Source organism: Macrosteles quadrilineatus, unplaced genomic scaffold (genome assembly GCF_028750875.1).
Source record: "Macrosteles quadrilineatus isolate MER2022 unplaced genomic scaffold, UCM_ALF_1.0 Scaffold_2__2_contigs__length_208266976, whole genome shotgun sequence".
Classification (NCBI taxonomy): domain Eukaryota; kingdom Metazoa; phylum Arthropoda; class Insecta; order Hemiptera; family Cicadellidae; genus Macrosteles; species Macrosteles quadrilineatus.
The window spans coordinates 127,045,821-127,068,661 of NW_026542595.1; the positions used below are offsets into that span (position 1 = coordinate 127,045,821).

The 22,841-nt window shown below is 32.7% G+C and overlaps 1 protein-coding gene across 4 annotated transcripts in view; it reads left to right on the top strand.

Annotated features, from left to right (window-relative positions):
- The first annotated feature begins 635 nt into the window (after positions 1-635).
- The window catches only part of LOC128985824 (TBC1 domain family member 1), a 58,865-nt gene continuing 36,659 nt past the window's right edge, over positions 636-22,841 (top strand). The window contains exons 1-3 of one of the 4 annotated variants that reach the window (XM_054405737.1): positions 636-729; positions 2,036-2,275; positions 4,750-4,956. In XM_054405737.1, coding sequence (XP_054261712.1) covers positions 2,162-2,275; positions 4,750-4,956 — 321 coding nt within the window. In that variant the 5' untranslated portion in view covers positions 636-729; positions 2,036-2,161. Of the gene's footprint in view, positions 730-2,024; positions 2,276-4,749; positions 4,957-15,723; positions 15,795-22,841 lie in introns of those variants that run through there. The other 3 variants (XM_054405739.1, XM_054405741.1, XM_054405740.1) reach the window with 3 other exon arrangements.

Sequence of the window (22,841 nt, forward strand, 5' to 3'; positions counted from 1 at the left end):
GAAGTGGTGTTGTATAGTGACTGACGTCAGTGACCTCCCATAAGATAACATGGCAGACACTCAGACAGGTGACATCAGCTCATTAATTCGAACTTTATTGATTTAAATTTAAATTTATGAACATAAATTTATTAAAATAATTGAAAATAAAACATACAGAATTGAAAACCGAGTGGAGTCAATATTGTCATAGTCAACGATCAATCTTTCGTAAATACACAAATACCATGAGCTGCTTCCAAACAAAACAGCTGTTACTACACCACTTGCGACGTTGCCACTTCGAAGGCCGCGGCCTGAAGTTAAAGGTGGCCGTGCCACAACCCTTTTTTGCATCAAGGCTCAGAAGAGTCTTCATCACTTCTTCCTCTGTAAAGGCAGGATGACATGAGACTGCGTGAGTCATGGTACCCAGGTTGAGAGGGTTGATGTTACATACATATTGTTATGTATTTATAATTAATTATATTAATTTCATAAAAGTATAGAGAACCAAATACTGAATGTACATTGTTAGTGTGTTGGCACCACTGGTACTGACTTTCTCTTGTTCTCCCTTAGGTTTCCTTTCCATTTCAATTCAATTCTGTTTCTGTTTATTTTGGTTTCGTTATCGTGCCGTGGTTGTACATCCAAAGTGTCATAAGTGAAATCGTGATTGAACACAAGAAAGTGATAATATTTTTATTTATTTAGTGATACAATAAATCAATAACTATTTACCTTAAGGTATATAAGCCTACATCTTTAAAATTAACGTATGACTGGCGTAGACCATAGATTTATCATGAAACCTAACCAAAAACTCACCCAAATCTGTTATTGATTTTTAGTGTTTATACTGTTTAACATCATACTTGCATGGAAATACTGACGATTGATTGTTAAATTCTTTCCTAGGACCAATGCTTTAAATTTGTTAGTGGTCATACCAATAGTTTATGTTATGTCGTGATTTTATTCACAGAATCACCTAGGCTTTGGCCTAAGTTAAGTCAACAATGTTTTGAGTTAGGGACCTAACTTATCTTACCATCAAAGTTTCATATTTTCGTGATTATTTTAAAACTGTTATAGGCCTAGCCTCAATACCACTTGGGGTACAGTTTCCTAAAGTGGGCTATGCTAATATCGATTGAAACTATCGAATTGAAGATATTGATTAATAATTGATTTTTTTAAATATAGGCTATCTATTATAAAATTAAACTATCATAACCTAACTTAACCAACCAAACTTGCTGATGGTGAAAAAATCGCATGAAGGTTTACTAATCGAATCGATATTTTCAATCGATATTAGCATAGCCAGTTAAGAAACTGTACCCACCACTTGCTTCAATTCTTGCTAGGTAATATAGGCCTAGGCTATTAATTTGGTAGGTCTCAATTCAAGTTTTGAAATAGGTAGTTAATTTACCTGATGCTTCGTCGATTAGTATAAGTTACGGTAATCTTTTTAGGGTGGTTGTTAAACATTGGCCTAGGTTGGTTTATTTAGTTAATCAGTCATATTTTCAGGCCCATAAAAAAAGTAACTTAATTGTATTCTAACTTAAATCTTAAATAGGCTAGGTAGGCATACGGTAATTGTTGAACGGATTTAGCCTAAAGCATCTAGGCACCAAAATAGTTGCCAAATACTTAGGCACCAACTTGCCTCTGATAAAACATCTTATTGTCATATTTTGAAGTTAACTTAGAATCTTTTATTAGGCCTATAGGCCTATTAGAGTTTTAAGCCACGTTAAATCTCACTCTATTTAAATTTCTCTTAAATCTCATTCTACTCCTAAAAACAGAGTGGGTACAGTTTCTTAACTGGGCTATGCTAATATTGATTGAAACTATCGATTCAATTAGTAAACCTTCATGCGATTTTTTCACCATCAGCAAGTTTGGTTGGTTAGGTTAGGTTATGATAGTTTTATTTTATAATAAAAATATTTAAAAATATTGATTATTAACCAATATTTTCAATTCGATAGTTTCAATCAATATTAGCATAGTTCAGATAAGAAACTATACCCAACAGAGTTACCGTTACTACATCTACGAGTGAATTACTGACAATGGAACTAGATGTACTTTGGCCTATCTATTTTTGACTGTTTAAAGTGATTCTTAGATAGGCTAGTAGGCCAAATAACTTAAGACCAAAATGAAGCTATACAAAGTGGATTATCTCGGTTATGCCACTGCTGATCGAAGATTATCGAACCCCATGATACCATGGATTCTGGCCGAAATTCGCAAAGGCTCCACTGTTCAAAAGGTAAGGCTTAATTAATTTATATTACGATTTTATAGCATAGGTTAAAAGTTAGTAAGAGTGGTGATTGGGATGCACATGTGCACAAGACATTTGCCCTCCACCCACCGATGTCGCATTTGTCATTTTGTATAGCCTAAGTTACATTACGGTAGGCCTACCGTTAACTCAATCTCAACAATTATTTTCCGTTGAATTAGTTTAATGTTACCAAAACCACAGCGATATGATCCTCAGTGTTTTTGGGAGCCTTGTCCCTGCCTACACAACATCATAATTTACATTTGATTGCCTAATAAATAGGTAGCGTAATATTTAAAATATTTCTGTAGATATTGATGGATGTTAGCCTCCGGATTACTGTACGTATAATACTTAAAGTGGGTTAGATACCTGCATTTAAGTAATCCAATTCATTGCTTATGTTGCAACCGGTTTCAACTCCGTGGAGTCATCTTCAGGCTTCCAAGGATATAAGTTATCACCTCATTTGAAAGTCGTCGTCATAGTTTTTTTTGTTACGTGTTTATTCGTTTTTTTTTTAAACTATGACGACCTTCAAATGAAGTGATAACTTATATCCTTGGAAGCCTGAAGATGACTCCACGGAGTTGAACCCGGTTGCAACATAAGCAACGAATTGGATTAGCCTACCTAAATGCAGGTATCTAAACCACTTTAAGTTCTGTAGATAGCTGAAAATTTTATTTCCTGGAGAAAATTTCTCCGGTCTGCAAACAGTAGGCTAACACTACAAAAAGTCATGCATTAAATAAAGGTAAGATGCAACGTCAATATTCAGTGCATCGATCATGAGGAAGAACGCATAGAATAACCTAAATACTAAAGCGATTCAATGTAATAATAGTAGGTACGCGTATTCAAACTTATTCGAGCATTTGAAAACTTATTTATTTACAAAAATTCATTAGAACTATCACACACACGGTTCATTAACACGTAACTTGGACTACGTAAGACTACAGAAAATTGTTGGATATTTCAAGTCCGTTGCAGAAAGCTTTAAAACGTGGAGTGAGACCTCTAAAGAAGTCTTAAAGAAATATTGCAATGAGACTTGGCAGACCGAACCGACTCAATCAAAAACAAACTTTGAGTCAGTTAACTCCTAGTGTGACATCGTTGCTAACGTTAATCGGCTTCATTGCGAGCGACCCTCCAAAATATGAACATTTTACACAACAATGCCAAGGACTTATTGGCTGGTTAATGCATTAATTCAGGTCAAAAGCGGCCAACTGTAGCCTATTGCTAATAAGTTTAAGTTACCGTATTCTATGTGTATTTTTGTAACCAAGCCATGTGAACAAAAATACAGGGTGGCAATTAAAAAAGTCTTAGGACGACCTTATAACTTTAAAACAAAAAGAGGTATCACAACAAAATTTGGCATCCTTGCTGGTAATTGTAAGCTACTTTTTGGTGTAGCCTACATGGTGATCGGATGTCACCTATGGTGGCCCATATGGAGTAAGTTGAAAATCATAAACATAAGCATAGGTAGATAGATATGAACTTTTAAAATTAAAGGTTGGTTAGTAAAATACAATGCCGCAAATCTGAGGTCTAAAGAACAACTGAGTAAAAAATGGCAGCCGTTCAAAGATTTCTTGAATCTTTCATTTTTAATCTTCAAATGGCTGCCATTTTTTACTCAGTTGTTCTTTAGAACTCAAATTTGCGGCATTGTCTTCTACTAAACTTTAATTTAAAGTTCATATCACCATATGCTTACCTTTAGGATTTTCAACTTAAACTCCCTACCGTATGGGCTGACCCCCATAGGTAACATCAGATCATTGTGTTTACACAAAAAAGTAGCTTAGGCCTACTATTAGGCCTACCAGTAATGATATGCCAAATTTGGTTGTGATATATCTTTTTGTTTTAAAGTTATAAAGTCGTCCTATGACTAAATTGTCGCCCTGATAGCCTCTAGTTTGTTATTCAAGCGGTTTATTTGTTTTGGAAAGTATTACTTACGTACGTTATATTGTTGAACCTTTTTGTAGATTTTTGTCATGAATTGTTACGTTTTAGCACAGATTAACTTATTCTTTATAGATTAGGTAACTTATTTTCGTTTGTAGAATATAGTCTAAATATAGCCTAGCCAACAAGATCAGCGTAAGTGACTATTGCTTACCGCCTTATCAAACAATCAGTAGGTACTGGTACAACTAAATGCACACAACAGCAGGTTAACATCATAATTTAGTAATATTATAGTATTGATATAGAAAATAATAAAAAGGTCTTTCAAATCCTATAGTAGGCCTACTGTAGGCTAAACAAAAATAGGCTAAGGGAGCATTTTTTCCCTGACTTTGGAATATTGATTTGTCTAGCTAGTCTAGCTCTCTTCGGTATGAGTATGGTTAGGCAAAGCACCCTGTAGTACTATGAGGGTAAAAAATCCACCCAGTGCACATTGTATTCCATCATGTTGGTGGTAGGTTTCTCTCGGAGTGAAGAGCGGATGTGTGATGTGTTATTCGAGGGATGCGAGATCCAGGGATCCTCCTCTCATGTCTCATGCTCTCTACCTCGTGTGTCGACATCTCATGATCCACGGGAATGTTACCACCTTCGGATACTTCTTGCGGGATCTCGCAGAGTCCATACTCTACTGCTACCTCTTTCAGACTACAGAACCAGACGATGTAAGTGCATTTTAATATTCTTGTGCTAAGGAAACAACTATCACGGTGATGTTTAATGATAATTCTCAGGGTAATCAATGGTGTAAGGTAAAATAAGGGGAATAAAAGCTCTTTAAATCCAAGCTCCGTAAATCCAGGAGCTCATTAGTTATCCAAGAAATCACGGATAAAAACTTTTCACCTGTTTCTTTGTTGACCTCTATTTTAAATCCCTCACACACTAGATTTACATGCTTTCTCCTTTTGTCTCGATTTGTAAAGAATGGAATACCGGTATTCACAGTTTCACCATAAACTTGCTTGGTCTACGTGGTGCGTGGAAACAGTTTATTTCCAAACACACATGACCAAGATCACCCAAAAAGATTCTGTAGCCCATGAAATATGAGTTTAAAGTAGGCCTAGTTGTACATTTTTTCCAGGGTTCATAAGGAAAATTGTATGATAACATTTTGTGTTTAGGTTTTTATAAGTTATATGTGTTCGTGTTGACTTAGTTCCTTTCTTCCCAAGTGGGAGGTAGGGCTGCAACAAATGCCTTCCACCTCACACGATTCTGGCCCATCCTTTTTACACTTCCCCAGCTCTTGCCTTCTTCCTCGATTTCTTTCTGTAGCCTACAGATCTTCTCCAAGTCATCCTTTTTCTGTTTCCACAAGGGTTCCATTCAAGGGCTTGTCGGGCAATGTTGTTATTTGGTCTTAGGGTGTGGCCTTTTTCTTTATTGTTTCACCAACAGGACTATATTTTGCTCTTCTCCACAGCTCTTTGTATTCTAAACTTGTTCCAACTTGTTTTAAAATTATTCAAGAAGTACAGTTCCAGTATCAACAAACAAATAAAAATAAATTTTCACTAGTTAACAAACACACCTCTATCTCTACATTTGTGTGTCTAACAATGACTTGTATTTTCAAGGGATTTTATTGGAAAGAGAATAGAGTTGAACTAGCTTACCTGAGAAAATGAGAGTCCAGGGGCTAATAAATATCCAATAAAAGTATATAGGGTGTTCAAAATAGGTGGGGACATATTTTAGCTAGTGATTCCTTGGGTTGTCGCTTTATGTGATTTTGATAAAGAGAAAATCAAGAATAACATTTTTTTCCATAATCGCTTTTTTAACCAGATATCCGCCATTTTGTATTTTTTACATAAACATTTTTATATTTTAATATTTTCAACCGATCTTTATGAAACTTTTTATGTGTCATAAAATAAGTTAATCTCGATTCAACTTAAAATTTCAAAATGGCGGCCATTTAAAAATTTTAAACTCAAATTACTCGATAATGACTGGTTTTATGAAAAAATGCCAAGAACACTTTTATTTAGCATTTTAATTACCTATCAAACAATACCAAGTTCAAAAAGATCGAATAAGAAATAGCTGAAATATTAAGATTTTTAGTTGTAAAATGGGGCAAACCTGACTAGCTTCTTCCTTATTCTACCCCATTTTACAACAAAATATCTTAATATTTCAGCTATGTCTTATTCGATCTTTTTAAACCTGGTACCGTTTGATAGGGAATTAGAAATGCTAAATAAAAGTGTTCTTGACATTTTTTCATAACATTAGCCGCTTTTGAGTAATTAGGCTGGCCGCCATTTTTAAATTTCAAGTTGAATCAAGATGAGTTGTTTTTCTAACATTGGTCTTTTCTACTTTAACCTACATACCAAGTTTTATAAAGATTGGTTGAAAAAATTCAAAAATAAAAATGTTTATGTAAAAAATACAAAATGGCGGATATTTGGTTAACGAAGCGATTTTGGAAAAATGTTATTCTTGATTTTCTCTTTGTTTTGACCCAAGAAATCACTAAGTAAAATATATCCCCACCTTTTTTGACCACCCTATATAGGCCTAAACAGTTGAAGAAAATTTACCCTCTGAAAAGTCTTATTTTATGAGGGAATATACAATGTTATCTTTTGTGGTTTTAGTATATATTAGCCCGATGGTTTCTAACTTTCTAAGGTAAGCTAGCTAAACCTTAAATCAACTTTCCAAAATTATCCTAATCAGCCAACTGGTTTCGCTTAAAAATATAACCTGAAGCGCAATAATGTTTTCAAAGGTAATTTTTTGCTCCTACTAGGTTAATCTAATACAAAACAAATCTAAAACTAATGAAAACTGCAAATCAATCATGTAAATGTTAAACTTTGCATCTTGAAATCTCAACCTTTTTCTCATCATAAATTCATAATTAGATCATAATTCATTTGAGCGAATGTTACTTAATTTGATGAATATCCTAAGCTTCTTGTAACGAAATACTTCCCGGAGGAAGTAAGGAAAGGATGTTAGACAAGGACAGAACTATAAAAGCAAAGCTCGTAAATTATAACAAGACAACATGAATGTTTCTTGGAGAACTTGATCTGCTGACCTACACTTTTATGTGACTTTTACGAACCTGTTTTTGCCCTTTATATAAATTAAATTGACCTTGATTTACTTACTAATTGGCAAAGCCTTGAGTAGAATTTAAGCAAGCAAAATTTTAAAATACGCAAACCTAGCGAATTTCCTTACCTGAGTTTGTCATAATAAATGCATTTTTCTCTTGATATTTTTCTATTAAAATGTTATTAATGTAAACATGTTTTATAAGAAGAAAGAACTAACATGTAGGCTATATATATTTGGTGATTGAGACAGATTTTTTTCAAAGGTTAGGAATAAGTTCCTAATCAAATATATTTTACGATGATGTATAACCAACTTAATTTTACAAAACCACGGTTTGTTCATGATGCAGTGTAACAAAAAACGAAAAATTTCTTATTACGTTTTTTTGAGACTAGTCAAGCTTTTTTGACACTTTGTAAATCTCAAACCAGTAAAAAATATTCTGACTATACACTTTCTCAGATTTGATAATGAAGCTAAGCAAATATTTTAGTTGGACACATACACATATTGGCCATTATAAAAAAAAAAAAAATTAAGAAAAGTTTATTTTGCTTCTGGAAACTTCAAAACATTAGGCCTAGTTATTAACGGTATCAGGAATATGACACATAATTTCTCCCGTTAGCTTGTCAACAACCCTTATCATGGCAATGGTAAGCGGTGTGAGTAACTTTGATAATTTATTGGGAAAATCACAAAAGCTGTTTAACTTTTAAACCATAATTTAATTTTTACGGCAATAGGGTTTGCACTGTTTCACTTAGAATTAAAAGGTTAAATCATATTTAGTCCAGTCATTTTTTAAAATCTGATTTTTCTGCAGATAAATAGGTTTTATGGGGAAAATCACAAAAGTTGCAATAACTTTTGAACAGTAATTTTTACTGCAATGGGTGTTTTATAGTCATGTTCAGAGCCTAAAAGAGTATGACATACAAAATTTTTATCAAAATCTTTTGGGTCAAGTATGAGAAAATTTTACACACATTCCACAGCCATATAACAGACATGGATAACAGACATATCCATCCATTGGGACCCAAAACATATATATCCACCCAAAACTCAAACTTCAAAATTTTGACAAAAACAATACTCTCCATGTAGGCCTACTATTGTATAGAGGGAGAAAATTAAAATGATCCCAGGTATAGCTTTGTTTCACCTTCCTACACAACTACGTCTTCTTTCAGCCAAAAGGCAACAATAAAACAATCTTGTAGTGTTGAGTTGAGAATGATTGAAACGTCATTGACTGTTTTACTTAGGTTACAAACATGTCAACGACAAACGACAAATGTTTGTAGTGTTATGGTGCCTACCAGCCTACTGTTGTTGTTTGTGTTTATATGAGTGTAAACAATTTAACAGCTGAGAACCGTTCAAGGCTGAAGACCAAAGGTTGAAACTCAAAGTCACTACAACTCTATCAACTTGTTGCTCCGTTGTCTGGACAACCTAATGTATACTCTTAAATTTCCAAGAATATAGTCTACTGCATAATTTTTATCTTTTCATTTTGTCCACAAAACCATACCAAACCATGAATACGATTTGTAATACATTTTGGGATATTGTTTGCTCTATTCCTAGAAAGGTGTGTGTCTTATTTTCGATCTTTAAAAAATTATATGGCTCCCTTGCATTTATTACATTTTACGGGTGGGGGTTTTGGAAGACGAGCTGTTTGCATTTATTTACTCTGTTGACATTTTTATAATTTTATTACCTGTCAAACAGCTGATTTTATTATTGGGCGCTTGGTAATAATTATTGGTAAGACATTGTACACCTATTTTTTATACTAGATTTCAGTAACGCTCTCTACTGAATTATCACCCTTTTACATAGTTATAAGAATAGCCTACTACAGAAGCTTTATTTTACGTAAATCGTACGACTTAACTTCAATGGAGCAAGCCTTTGGATGCGATCAGATTTAACAAATCTTATGGTAGTGTCGCTATATTCATACATAATTGCTTTTAATTCATCTTAATATTTTCTACGGTATTATTTATGGAGTGATGTATCTTTGACAATAAAACTAAATTATTTAAAGGGCTTGGTTTGGGTTAGATATTTATTACTTGTCAACCAACTGTGGAAAACGGGAATCGTTTCCTCAATAAATCCACCTCGATCAATAAATTTTCAATCATGAAATATATTACTTTGAAGTATTGCCCACAGATGATAAACTACTGTTTTCAAGCCCTAGATCAAATCTACAATTGCATCTTCCGCAATATATCTTACTGTTTATTTACGGTATATCAAGGCTCTGTTTGCTGTGGCAGGTATATTTTTGAATGTCCGAGTCCTTAACCTTGTGGAACAGTACGTAGAGGTCAGCTAAGAGGCACATCCAAGGCCATTCTTCCTAACCTCCAGTCATTTACTGCACACTCGTAACAGTAACCATGAGGAAATGACCACATTGATCACTGTATCATGTTTTTTTTTTGTTTAATTTAACTACTTAATGGTGATTACTTTTATTTTTGACCAACGCTGTTGGAATTTTGTTGTGTATTCTAAGGAAGCCGTCCAAATCCTGATCTTGTAGTCTAATGTCAATGTTGGCCTTTTGTAGCACCATAAATAATTTGCTTTAAACGTTTAATTACCTACCTTTAATATGTTAAAATTCTTTTGTTATAAATATAACAAATTTCTCATTTAATTAGGTTCAAAACTTGTCTTTGAAGCATTGCGAATAAAGATTTTTTATCTGAAAAATTTTACATAAAATATCATCATATTAAAATAAAAAGACTTTTTGCTTTAAATACAAACGAGGTGTTAGCCCATCCTACTTACGGGAATCGAGTAGTCAGTTAACACTGTGTATAATTCAGAAAAGCTAGTTTACACGTATGTAAACACTAATTTTATTGCAGTTTTAATGTAAAAATCATCTTGCAAACAAATGTTGCGTGACCAAATATGTTTTTATCCCATCATAGGCCTATACTATATGCATTTCAAATCCGATAATTTTGCAATAAAACAGCAATTGTGACAATGTGAAAAGGGTTGAAGTGAGATTTGCGGCCGATTTGCACACTCATTATAAGTAGCCTACTGTATAAAGAGTAATTATCAATTGAGAAATGAAGCCCAAAAGGAAATTACCTTTTTAACTACCGGTCCCTGGGCTAGATTATAAGCTTTTTATAATAAACCTGACTCATACAAATCAGTTAAGTAAGAGAGGCAAAAAAGCGATGTTACAGGGAGAACCCTTTTTGTATTAACTATTTTTATAGATTACTTATACAATATCAATATTACTTATGACACATTTGATGGATCCGGACCAATGAGATTTCCCTTGTGAGAGAGAGAAAGAGAGAGAGAGATAGGGAGAGTGTCCGTGACGAACGTGAGAGATGCCAGCTCTATTCTGGCTGTAAATTTGTTCACGTGAACAGTTCATGTTCACACCAACATCTGAACTGATCTTACCTGGTCATTCTGGGAAGAATATAAATAAAGACTTCTTTCAATGTCTAACCCACGCTTTTCAAATGCTATCTGTTGCAATTAATTTTCTTATAGTTGTTTCAAATCTGCCAAATTATTAAATTGTTTTTTGGCTTGCTAATTGGTTTGTGCTCACCTTCAACACTGAAGGTTACTGGTCCGATTCCAATCAAGATCGTTTCCTTTCCAGATTCAGATATAATTTTCATTGGGCTATCAAGTTAATGATACTGTTGAATAAAACGTCAACATTTTATAGTTACAAGACCAGGGTTTGGACTGCGACATTGCAAAACACATAAAAAATTCCTAAGGTATAGATATTTACATAATAAATTTAAAAGATAATCTAAAACTATTAGTAATTTTTGTTGTCGTATTGCAACGAAAACAGCTGTTTTATTACTTCTTGTGGGACTGAATTTATTAACTGTAGGACAAAAAAATAAGCCAGATTGAACATCAGCTAAACATTTTTTTCATAAAAACTTGTTGCTGATTTTGAAAAAAAAATAGTCCTATTATTAAAAATGTTATTGTGCTGTTATAACTTGTATGTTCATCATAGGGTCAAATAGCAAATTTGATCAATATGTAGACCAATTGAATACCGAGGGATCTAACTAAAGTTAACGGCTGTTCATATTTAATTGGAAAACTTAATTCATTTTAAGACAAATTTATGTATGCAAAAAAAGAGCAAAGTGTTCTTTTTGTAAATAAGTTAAAGAATGGTTCAGTGGCTAAAAATATTGTTCAACAAGCTACGGACTTAGGCACATCTTGCTATTTATAGAGTTACAATCCTGAGTACTAGCTGTGATGTAGAAGGTCAGTTAGTGTATTATATAGGTTTGATAAGCAATTTACTTGTCACACTCTGTGACTTTTTCCCTTTTTATTGTAAATTGAAACTGGTACTAGTTTTCTTGCAGGTACTCATAATGAGACTTAGCACTGATGTTGTTTGACATTGTGAATCACTTTGTGCAAAACAAAATTCATCAAAGCTTATTTTCAGCTAATTACCTTAGAACAAAATCTACAATAATGTTTATACTAAATTGCTACCACAGAAACAAACTTACTGGGTGAAACAGTTTGAATAAATGTAATATAAAAGGAGAACTTATAATTTTTATGTAAAAAATTTATAAAATTTGAAAACTTGCAAAGGTATTTACTCAGGGGAGGTACGGAAGAGGCTACGATGACAGCTGTGGGCTTCTTATTAGCTGAGGGAACGCTATTACCGTAACAATACGGTTTGTGGAAAACGGCTTCGGTGGTCTAGTGGTTAGCGTGGCGGGCTGGCGTGCTAAAGGTCCCGGGTTCGAATCTCGCTGGTTGCATTAACTTTTTGTCTCAGATTTTTTCATTATCAGCAAGTTTGGTTGGTTTGGTTCGGTTATGACAGTTTAATTTTATTATTAAGTCATTATAAAATTTTAATTGAGCAATTTCTAGTTTTATTTAATAAACATAATTATTTTTTCTATTACTAATCTTTTTTATATTATTTAATTATCAGCAAGTTTGGTTAGTTCGGTTAGGTTATGATAGTTTAATTTTATAATTAAAAAATTATAAAATTGAATTTGAGGCATTTATAATTTTATTTTATGAACAGAACTATTTTTGCGAATAGTAAACCTTCATTGACAAAGTGCTCTCTACTACAGCGCTGTTCGCGGAGGAATTTTGAACTAAATGCCTCATTCGTACCTCCCCTAAGTCAGACCCCATTCTTTGGCATGTAGCAGGTATTTGATTTATGCCAAAGAATTTAATTTAGATTTGTTGTAATATCTAGAATTATTTTCATATACAGTAATATACTGTACTGTAATGCTTTAAGGGGGCATCATACGCAAAAAATAATTGTTTAAAAATTTTTATTATTTTGGTTACTTCCTGAACAAAATGACACCTTATTAGTACAGTAGGTCTAGTTATAAAAAACTCCTAACCTTAGAAATTATTTTTTAAATGAAACCTTACTCGGTAGTATTTATTTACATTTGAGTAATAAGTAAACTTGTAATCTCGACTTTTAAGCCTGTTTCTTCATAAACAAATGTTTAAAATACATATATGTCCCTTTTTCTCAGGAACTATATGAGATGGAACAATGAAATTTTCACAGAATATATTTGAAGCTATTTCAATAACAGAAGTGGTTAATAATATACTCTACCTAAGAAAAATCTTACTGCCATTTATACACACAAAAAAGTGAATTTTAAAGTACCTATATAGGCCTATATAAAAAAATATATACATTAAGATTTTATTAAGAGTAAATAATTTTTGTACCAGTTTTATACAAAAGCATGAATTATAACTTTTAAAAAATCAGATGGCAGCTCTAGTGGTCTATAAGTAAATGGGACATTAAGGTTGCTAATTTTACATTGTTACCATGGAGCGTATGATGCCCCGTTAAACAAATTTGCCTGGATTTGATTTTAGTTTAGATTAGGGTATGTTCTATTAAAATATTAATTCAATAAGAACACTCCTAAAATCTCACAGATATAGTTAGGGCCTATACAATCTTCCAAAGTGTGTGAAATATAGTCCTAATTAGCATAACTAATTTTCAACTTCAGTATTTTTCCATTACGCATTCACTATTATCCAGCTTCATAGCTTAATGGCAAATGTCTTTGATAATCTTTCAAGGTCAAGACTTTGAATTGCTTGGCGAAAAGTGTTAGAAAAAGAAATGCTTGGATAAATTAATCAATCGCCTGATCATTAAAAGAAAGTATATTATGTGTATGCCTAAAATCTTACATCAAGCCTTTTATATTGACAGCTGGTTTATCGTACCTTGTTTGTTCTCTGTCATGTTTCGTTGTGGTTCAGAAAGTCTGCCCGACCCACTTGCCGATGTCGTTTCATGATTTCTTTCCCAGAATTCTTTTTAGGATTTCCCATGTACTAGTTGTTTCATAGTTTGCTCCCTCTTCCACACTTATTTTATTCTTACCTAGTAAGTGTCAGTAATGAACTTTTGAAACCAATATTAATGTTATCCAACAATTTTTCAAATTTAAACATGACGTACAAATGTATTGCAATGTAGCACATTCCATGTATATTATACTTACTTTGTAATTCTAGACTTGTTTGTTTTAAACACTTTGACTGGATTTACAACAATGAGTTTTATGATTTGTATTTCACCTTATATAGTGCTTACTTGCTATATCGGGTCCTTGATATATTGTTGCAAAAGCATTACTGTTTATGTTATACTTGTTGTTGAAATTGATTAATAATAATTTGATGAATATTAGGACTTTTTATGACTTTTACCGTTCAACGCTTTTCCTTAGTCTGCAATGCATGTTGACTATTTTTTAAATAAGTAAATGGTATCTTTAGGTTAAATAATTTTTTTTATATAATGCCTAACTCTTATTATGGGTTAAAAGTTGTTATTTTTTCTGAGTATAGTAGACAAAATCTCGTATTACAAATCTTGATCATATAGCTTTATCCTCTTTTTGTATGTTTAGTAAAGGTTTCAATCAATCAATCAATCAATATTTATTTGTCATAATGATACAATTACATATCATGACAAAGTCAGGATTTGCAGTTTTAAAACCAAGTCTTAACATAAATAATAAAATACTCTTATAGGCCAAATATTACAACCTTCACTATTCACACTGTTCACATTCTGTACCAAAATTAAAACCAAACTAAAGGACAATTTCTCCTAGTTTAAAATAATCATCCAGATAGCCCTTTTTATAGAAAAAGGGTTTTGAAGCAGATGATAGTTAATAAAACATAGCCTTAAATTTTGCAGTTTGCAGTTTTGGCAAGTCTTCGTCAGTTGCTCTCACTTATTGCATTGCAAATTTCATTGGAGACAAGTAGGGTCGGGCTGATTTAGTTGGTTGGTCGCCTTGACATAAAAAATACGAGATTTGAATCATAATCGCTTCCTACTTGCAGACAGCTTATCAGGGTGCCAAGTTTTCACCTGGCCAAACTGCAATTCATAAGCACTATTTTATATTTTTGTACGTTTTAAAGTTTTAATCTGTTTATTTTACTACAGGAGATAGTTAGTCCCTGATCAAGTTAATTTCAAATAATAAAGTTCATTAAAATATGTAATGAAAAGTTCAGCGAGTAGTCTTAGTATCAGATTTAAAATCCCTGGAGTAAGTACATTTTGTGAAAACAAAAAAAAATCATCTTTCCAGGATTGCAACACACGAATATTCCAAATGTTTAACTTTAGAAAGTAAATTTATAACGATCCTTGTTACAACTAATAAATAAATTACAATGTTTAGCCTACTTTTGATATACTTATGTGTTTAAAATCTTATTATACTGTCATAGATAAGAATAGCCTACAAAAAATTGGATGAATTGTACTGTGAAATGTGAAACTTACTTATTTCAGATTGTAAATTAAGTACAAATACATCCCTTATAATTTACAAACAACATGTTCGACTGTTAGTTCCTTGGATTAATTGTTTTATCATGCTTTAAAGTGAGAAGTAAATTAAAATGTGAAATCTAATTACACTCCACCAAAGCTTACAAAAAACACCTAACCCTACACTGTTTTCCTTGTACGATGTTTGCAAAACACTTAAATTAAACCCGAATGAAAATATTCCTCTAAAAAATACCAATCAACAGTTAATGACGGGGTTCACGAGAAGGCCGTGAGGCTGTAACGATGGTTAACGACTAGTATTGAACCTGGAACGCCTTGAGGTACAACGGAACTGACTGACGGAAGTTTTGCAAGTGTCAAACTCTTGGCAGCGACTCCTCGTTATTTTTAGACATTGGAAGCTCACCACGATAACGTTCAGTGGAGTTTGTGTCTAGTGAAAGATAGTATGGATACATTTGTGTCTGGGAATTTGTCTTTTTCATGGTGAGTCTTAACTGGAGTGATTGTTTTTACTGTGTGAATTATGTTTAAGGATTTATATTTCACGTTTTCTGAAAAATATATTTAGCTTTGAAGCGTGTTTAGATAGTTTGGAGACTTTTTTGTTTTGTCGGGTCATTTGAGTTATTTCATCTCTGTGTTTTATTTGAACTGTAAAGTCTTATGAATTTGAACTCCTATTCGAATATGATTTCTTTATCGGTTGACATAGGTGATATAATTTGAATGTCAAATCGTGAAAAAATAGTGTTGGTCCTTTATGGGGATTTGTATTTTTTGCTTTGAGTTTTGACTTTTATCATATGCTATGCATTTGTTCTATGGTGAACTATGCGTGCGAATAGTTTCAATTTGTTGGATTTGGTTTTTAGTCAGGGGGCAAACTGTATTCCGTGGGATTTTTTGTGAAGGGAATGTGTGACTATGTGGAATCTCTTTATTATATGTCACATAATGGTGTAGTACCGGGTGTTTACCCTCAAAATGTGGGGTTTGGTTTCTATGACGTCGTAAATCCAAGATGGCCGCCATGTGTTACATCTATTCATTAAATTAATAATAACTCTTTTCAGAGTAAAATAATCGAATTTTAATTTAATTTACACCATTGAATTCAGCTCAAAAAATCAAACAATTTGGTGTTTTGAATCATTGCTCTATGACCATTGGTTACCGAGATATTGAAGGCGGAAAACACAGAACATTGTCCCCATGTTATCCTTATGGGGAAAAAATAAAATTGTATATCTAGCTTATTACTCAGCATATCTTAATAATAATTGGTATGTGGCTTCATTTAGTAGAGATCTACTTGATTATGGCCTAAAATCCCCCATTTTTACATTTCCGTGGCAGCAAACCTGCATACTAACTTCCAATGTTATTCTTACGGACAATTTGTTGCATGCTTGTTCATGAACATACTTTGAGAAATGATGATGTGTGGCTCCATTTTAATTATTTATTGAAGCACTTGTAATTCGTTGAGTATACAGGTCTGCTGCTACGGGTAGGTCTGCTATAAACAAATTACAGGTATTAGAAAATAAAATACATTAGACCATAGTTGTGAGGCATATGTAATGTTGTAGGATTTTGAATTAAGCAATTGTATGATTGTTGGCGATTGATAGGTAATGACATGTAGAACCGTGTACTACCGAGTATTTTGTCTGAAAATGTGGCCAAGCTGGTGTTTTCGGCCGCCATCTTGGATCCGCCATATTGGATGTTAATAACTTTTTTATACAATGCTAGTGTTGTGACACATCATTATGAACTAAATTTTCACGCTGATTTCAATGCTGAAATATGTTTTTAAATATGTTTTTTCGTTTGGAAGATATATTCAAATAAAAACTATGATTGGTGGTGATAGATAGGTAGTGACATATAGAATCGTGTACTACCGGGTGATTTGTCTGAAAGTGTGGCCAAGCTGGTGTTTTGGCCCGCCGTCTTGGATCCACCATATTGGATATTAATATATTTTTTTTAATGTAATGCTGGTGTTGTGACTCATCATTATAAACTATAGATGTTTACGCTAATTTCAATTCCGAAAACCGTTTGTAAATATCGTCTTTCGTTTCGAAGATATATTGAAATGAAAACTCCCCCCCCCCTCCCATACATCTTTTACGGACGTTTCGTACTTTGATTATTTTTCTCATATATCCAGTTCTTATTATCGCTTGCAATTCGTTATAGTCTTCAAGTATTCAGTGATGTAAGGGCTTTTATTTAAGCTATCGATCATTAAAATCGGACGAGTTAGAGTTGAGCTATGAACCACAACACAATATTAAATTTAACTTTTTCCAAATCAGTTTTATTAAAAGATTTATATCTCGGTTTGTTAATACGGCAAAAGGTTCATTCTAGTCTTAAATTACTCAGTAAATGTCTGGTTTAAAATGTTATTAATCACTAAATGAAATCTGACTAATTGAAAATGAGTCATGGGCCTTTATTTTACATTAATAATTATTTTTATTTAGAAATTTTTCTTTGGTTAAAGCAATTAAAGACATACAGGGCTGGTCATTAGGGTTACAACATTTGTTTGGTGTAAGTACAAAGTAAATTATGTGTGATGAGGCATATAAGTCTAAAAGGTCCCACGTCTAAAAAATGTAACACTGATGACTAGCCCTGTATGTCTTTAACCAAAGAAAGTTTTGGACATAAAAATAATTTAATGTTAAATGATGGTTCATGACTCATTTTAAAATAACTTAGTCAGATTTCATTTAGTGATTAATAAACTGTAAAATCAAACATTAACCAAGTAGTTTGAGACCAGGAAGAACTTAGTGACGTACTAATAACCCGAGATATACATCTTTTAATAACAACAGAACTTTTTTTCTTTTTTTGCTGAACTCCTGCATCAATCTTTGCATATTTCCAAACTTTCTATTTATTGCATTGTTATTTATTTTTGTTAATATAGTCTATCCTGTTGTTATTGCATTGTTATATCTTGTTCTTGTACAGAGTTTATCATATTGTTATTTTTCTGAAATTTTTATCTGTTATTCGTTTGTTCTGCCTCTTTACTGAAGTTTCACTCGGCTACTGCATTGCATCATTGTTATTGTTCCTATACTGGTTTTGTTTTTCGAATATCTCGTTTTGTCAACTTGTTCAGATAGTTTGTTATTTATAGTTGTTACTTATAGTTTGTTATTCATAGTTTGTTATTTATAGTTTGTTATTTATAGTTGTTATTTATCTTTTTATGTCTTGTATTGAAGTCTTGTTTTCCAGTTTTTTTTTCACTACTTTTGTACTGGCCTGTGATTTTTTTCTGCTTCTTCCGTATGTAAGATTATTGTATTATTCATGTAAAAATGGTGCAACCGTTAACAAATAAATAAATAAAATAAAATGAACAGATTTGTAATAAGTTAAATTTAATACTGTGTTAGGGTTCGTAGCTCGATTCTAATGCTCTAACTCAACCGTATTTAAAGATCAATAGCTCAAATGAAAGCTCATACATCACTGAATATCTTAAGACTAGAACGAACTGCAAGCGTTAATAGGAACTGGAGATATAAGAAAAAGAATCTTAAAAATGTTCAAAGTACGAAACGTCCGTAAGAAATGTATGGGGGAGAGTTTTTATTTGAATATATCTTCCAAACGAAAAAATATATTTAAAAACATATTTCAGCATTGAAATCAGTGTGAAAATTTAGTTCATAATGATGTGTCACAACACTAGCATTGTATAAAAAAATTATTAACATCCAATATGGCGGATCCAAGATGGCGGCCAAAAACACCAGCTTGGCCACACTTTCAGACAAAATACTCGGTAGTACACGGTTCTACATGTCATTACCTATCAATCGCCAACAATCATACAATTGCTTAATTCAAAATCCTACAACATTACATATGCCTCACAACTATAGTCTAATGTATTTTATTTTCTAATACCTGTAATTTGTTTATAGCAGACCTACCCGTAGCAGCAGACCTGTATACTCAACGAATTACAAGTGCTTCAATAAATAATTAAAATGGAGCCACACATCATCATTTCTCAAAGTATGTTCATGAACAAGCATGCAACAAATTGTCCGTAAGAATAACATTGGAAGTTAGTATGCAGGTTTGCTGCCACGGAAATGTAAACATGTGGGATTTTAGGCCATAATCAAGTAGATCTCTACTAAATGAAGCCACATACCAATCATTATTAAGATATGCTGAGTAATAAGCTAGATATACAATTTTATTTTTTCCCCATAAGGATAACATGGGGACAATGTTCTGTGTTTTCCGCCTTCAATATCTCGGTAACCAATGGTCATAGAGCAATGATTCAAAACACCAAATTGTTTGATTTTTTGAGCTGAATTCAATGGTGTAAATTAAAATTCGATTATTTTACTCTGAAAAGAGTTATTATTAATTTAATGAATAGATGTCACACATGGCGGCCATCTTGGATTTACGACGTCATAAAAACCAAACCCCGCATTTTGAGGGTAAACACCCGCTACTACACCATTATGTGACATATAATAAAGAGATTCCACATAGTCACACATTCCCTTCACAAAAAATCCCACGGAAGCTGGATATGTGCAGTTTGCTCCTGGACTATTTTAGGAAAAAATATTTGGCTGTGACAAGTGGAAATAGTTTGATACTTGGTCTGTAGTACTTTGATAATTTATGTTACTTCTGTGTGCTCTATTTGAACTGTTTAGTCTTCTAAGTAATTTGAACCTTTGAACATAAAAAAACTGTATCTGTTGACATAGAGATAGTAGACTTTGACTGTTGAATCTTTTGTATTATCTTGTGTTTAAGGATTTGTCTTTTTTCAAAATGCGTTTTGACTGAAGCCAGTAATATTTTAATAGAGAGCAATAGGAAAATTTGATGTTTATATTTATATTTTTGTAGTATCAATGGAAATGTATCGAGTACTGCTGTAATACTTTAATCATATCCGTATATATTATTTTCAATCACTCCCTTGAATAAATTTACGTTATGATAAAATTTAATATATAAGACTTACCGTCTTGAAGCAATCCATTTTTTGTACTCGGTGTACAGCTGTTTCGGCTTTATAAAGCCATCTTCAAATGGACATACAAGTAAGGTAGGCCTACCAAAGTTTATGTTTTCATTTTTGTGTTGTGTAAAATGTGATGTAAAAAGTTGACAAGAACCAGAATGTTCACATATTTATAATGAATTGACCTCTAGAAGAATGCGCTGAAGATGGCTTTATAAAGCCGAAACAGCTGTACACTGAGTACAAAAACTGGATTGCTTCAAGACGCTAAGTCTTATATATTATATTATTATTTTTTATATATTAAATTATTTAAAAAGCAAATCCTGGTCAGCCAACCACAAAGTATGATAAAATTTGTTGTGACTTGACAACCAATTGATTTTGTCATCGAGTCGGTTTATCTAATCTCTAATTCAATGTCTTGAAAATTTACACCAGAGAAAACTTCCAATAACTGGTTTTGTTTTTATCCCATTGGAATCTGCAGAAGAAATGTTGTTTATGTAATGCGTTTTTGCTCTCTAAACAAACACTCAGCATGTGCAGAAGAGATTGATTCTCAGTCTCAACTCAAATCTTTATAACGTTCAACAACTATTTTTTTTTTTCTTATTATATATTTCTATTATACATTAGACATTTATAAACGAAAAATTTAGAAAGCAAGGCTACTTAACTAGTAGTTGGTTCTCCAGTAGGGACAACATTTATTTTCATCGTAAGAAACCATAACCCTAAAATAATTATCATTAATGTAAGATATCTCCCCACCCCCTTCGTGGATTTCAGCTAAAATTTTGTTATTTTCTCCATGGTATGTATTAAATAATTGTTGATTGGAAATAAATTACTCTACGATTGTCTACTTGTTCTCTCCAATTCTCTTGACTATATTGAGTAATAATTTTCTAGATACGGTTTCAGTTGAATAATTGTTCATTCTTATTTAACAAATTTGCATTGCTATTCTGACTTTTAACAGCTTCTTCCATTGAAAAAGTAGATCTTCAATCTTCAGATGGCCTTCAGTTGTTTACTATTATTGCTTCTATACCTAGGAAGAGGAAGCGATCTGGAATGAACTTGGACCAATTTTATGCTAATAAGTTGCTCAACAAATGCTAATGTGCATGGTTAGTTTGTTTGATGTTTGGTTCTTTCAGTATCCGGTTAGTGCTCAAGGTGTTTTCTTGTTTACTACTTAGGCTCCCTTAGAAAATTTAGGGTTTGCCTAGTTTGTTAGGGTAACTCTATTCTCAATGGCTTCATTTAATGTAAGCCATATATCTATTGAATCGAGTTGAGCTTGTATTGTAAGGTTAAATTTTTTTTGCAAAAGCAGATTTTTTTATACTAGTGATTTAAAACTGAATATTTTTTGACAATCTAAATATATACCCTTGGACCGCTGGGATTTGCAAAAAACACTTTGACAAACCCTGGATTAGATAAGGCAGGTTTTCCTCTGCTGAGTTTGGTTGTGGAATTGTGAATGTTGTTGGTTTTCCTTGTTGAGTTCAGCGGACAAAATACCTACACTTGACCCTAGTATATTTCAGATGAAAAAAACAGTCAAATTCGACCGGCTAGACAATCCCATCTTTAACTGTTGTTTATTCAGGGTGTGTTCCATTCACTGTAAATAGACAGGTGTAAGAATTTGGAAACGATTGTCTTCTTTGAAATCAGTTTGTATATAATTTCATATTTTGTAGCAGTTTAATTTATTTTATTTTAACACAAGTGGAGAAAAACATGTCTTCACAGCAATTAGATGTTTAAGATCTGTTGAAATACCTGATGAAAGTTCAAAGCCCTCCTGATATAGATTTGTTTGTAGGAAAGTGGACGAGGTAAATGTGAGCTATATTCTAAACACATTAGACTAAATGATTATCGTACAGATGAAGTAAACACTAAACTGTAACGGTTGCCCCAGTATCAGCGAGATCGATGTCGGTCGTGTAGGGTCCTTTAGTCTATCCCAACAACTGGTTACAAGGTCGTTTCAAGGTTTGACCTAGAGACATAGACTCCAGAATGGGACCATTACTGGATTTCACGTTTTGTTGGCATCAGTTCTCCTTATTATACGATACATTTCCATTGATTCTGCAATCCATGATTTGACGGTAAAATTTGTACTGTGTCTTAAAAATCTTATAGAACATTTGTTTTGTCCGTGTTCATTCGTAGCAGTTTGTCATAGCACTCTACGGCTCAGCAAAATAATTCATCCTATAAAAAATTTTAAAGCAGCAAAAGAGCTATTAGAATAATGCTAAAGTTGCAACAGGATGAACCAGCCAAAGTTCATTTCAAAAACATAAAAATCTTCACTGTCTATGGTCAGTATATTTCTCTAAAAAACAATTGTCATTCCAAAAAAAAAAAAACTAGAATTAGACCCAGAACGGTACGATTTTCTTTTACTGGACATTTTTATTGGAGACAGCCCTGCTATGGTTTTTTCTTTCAAG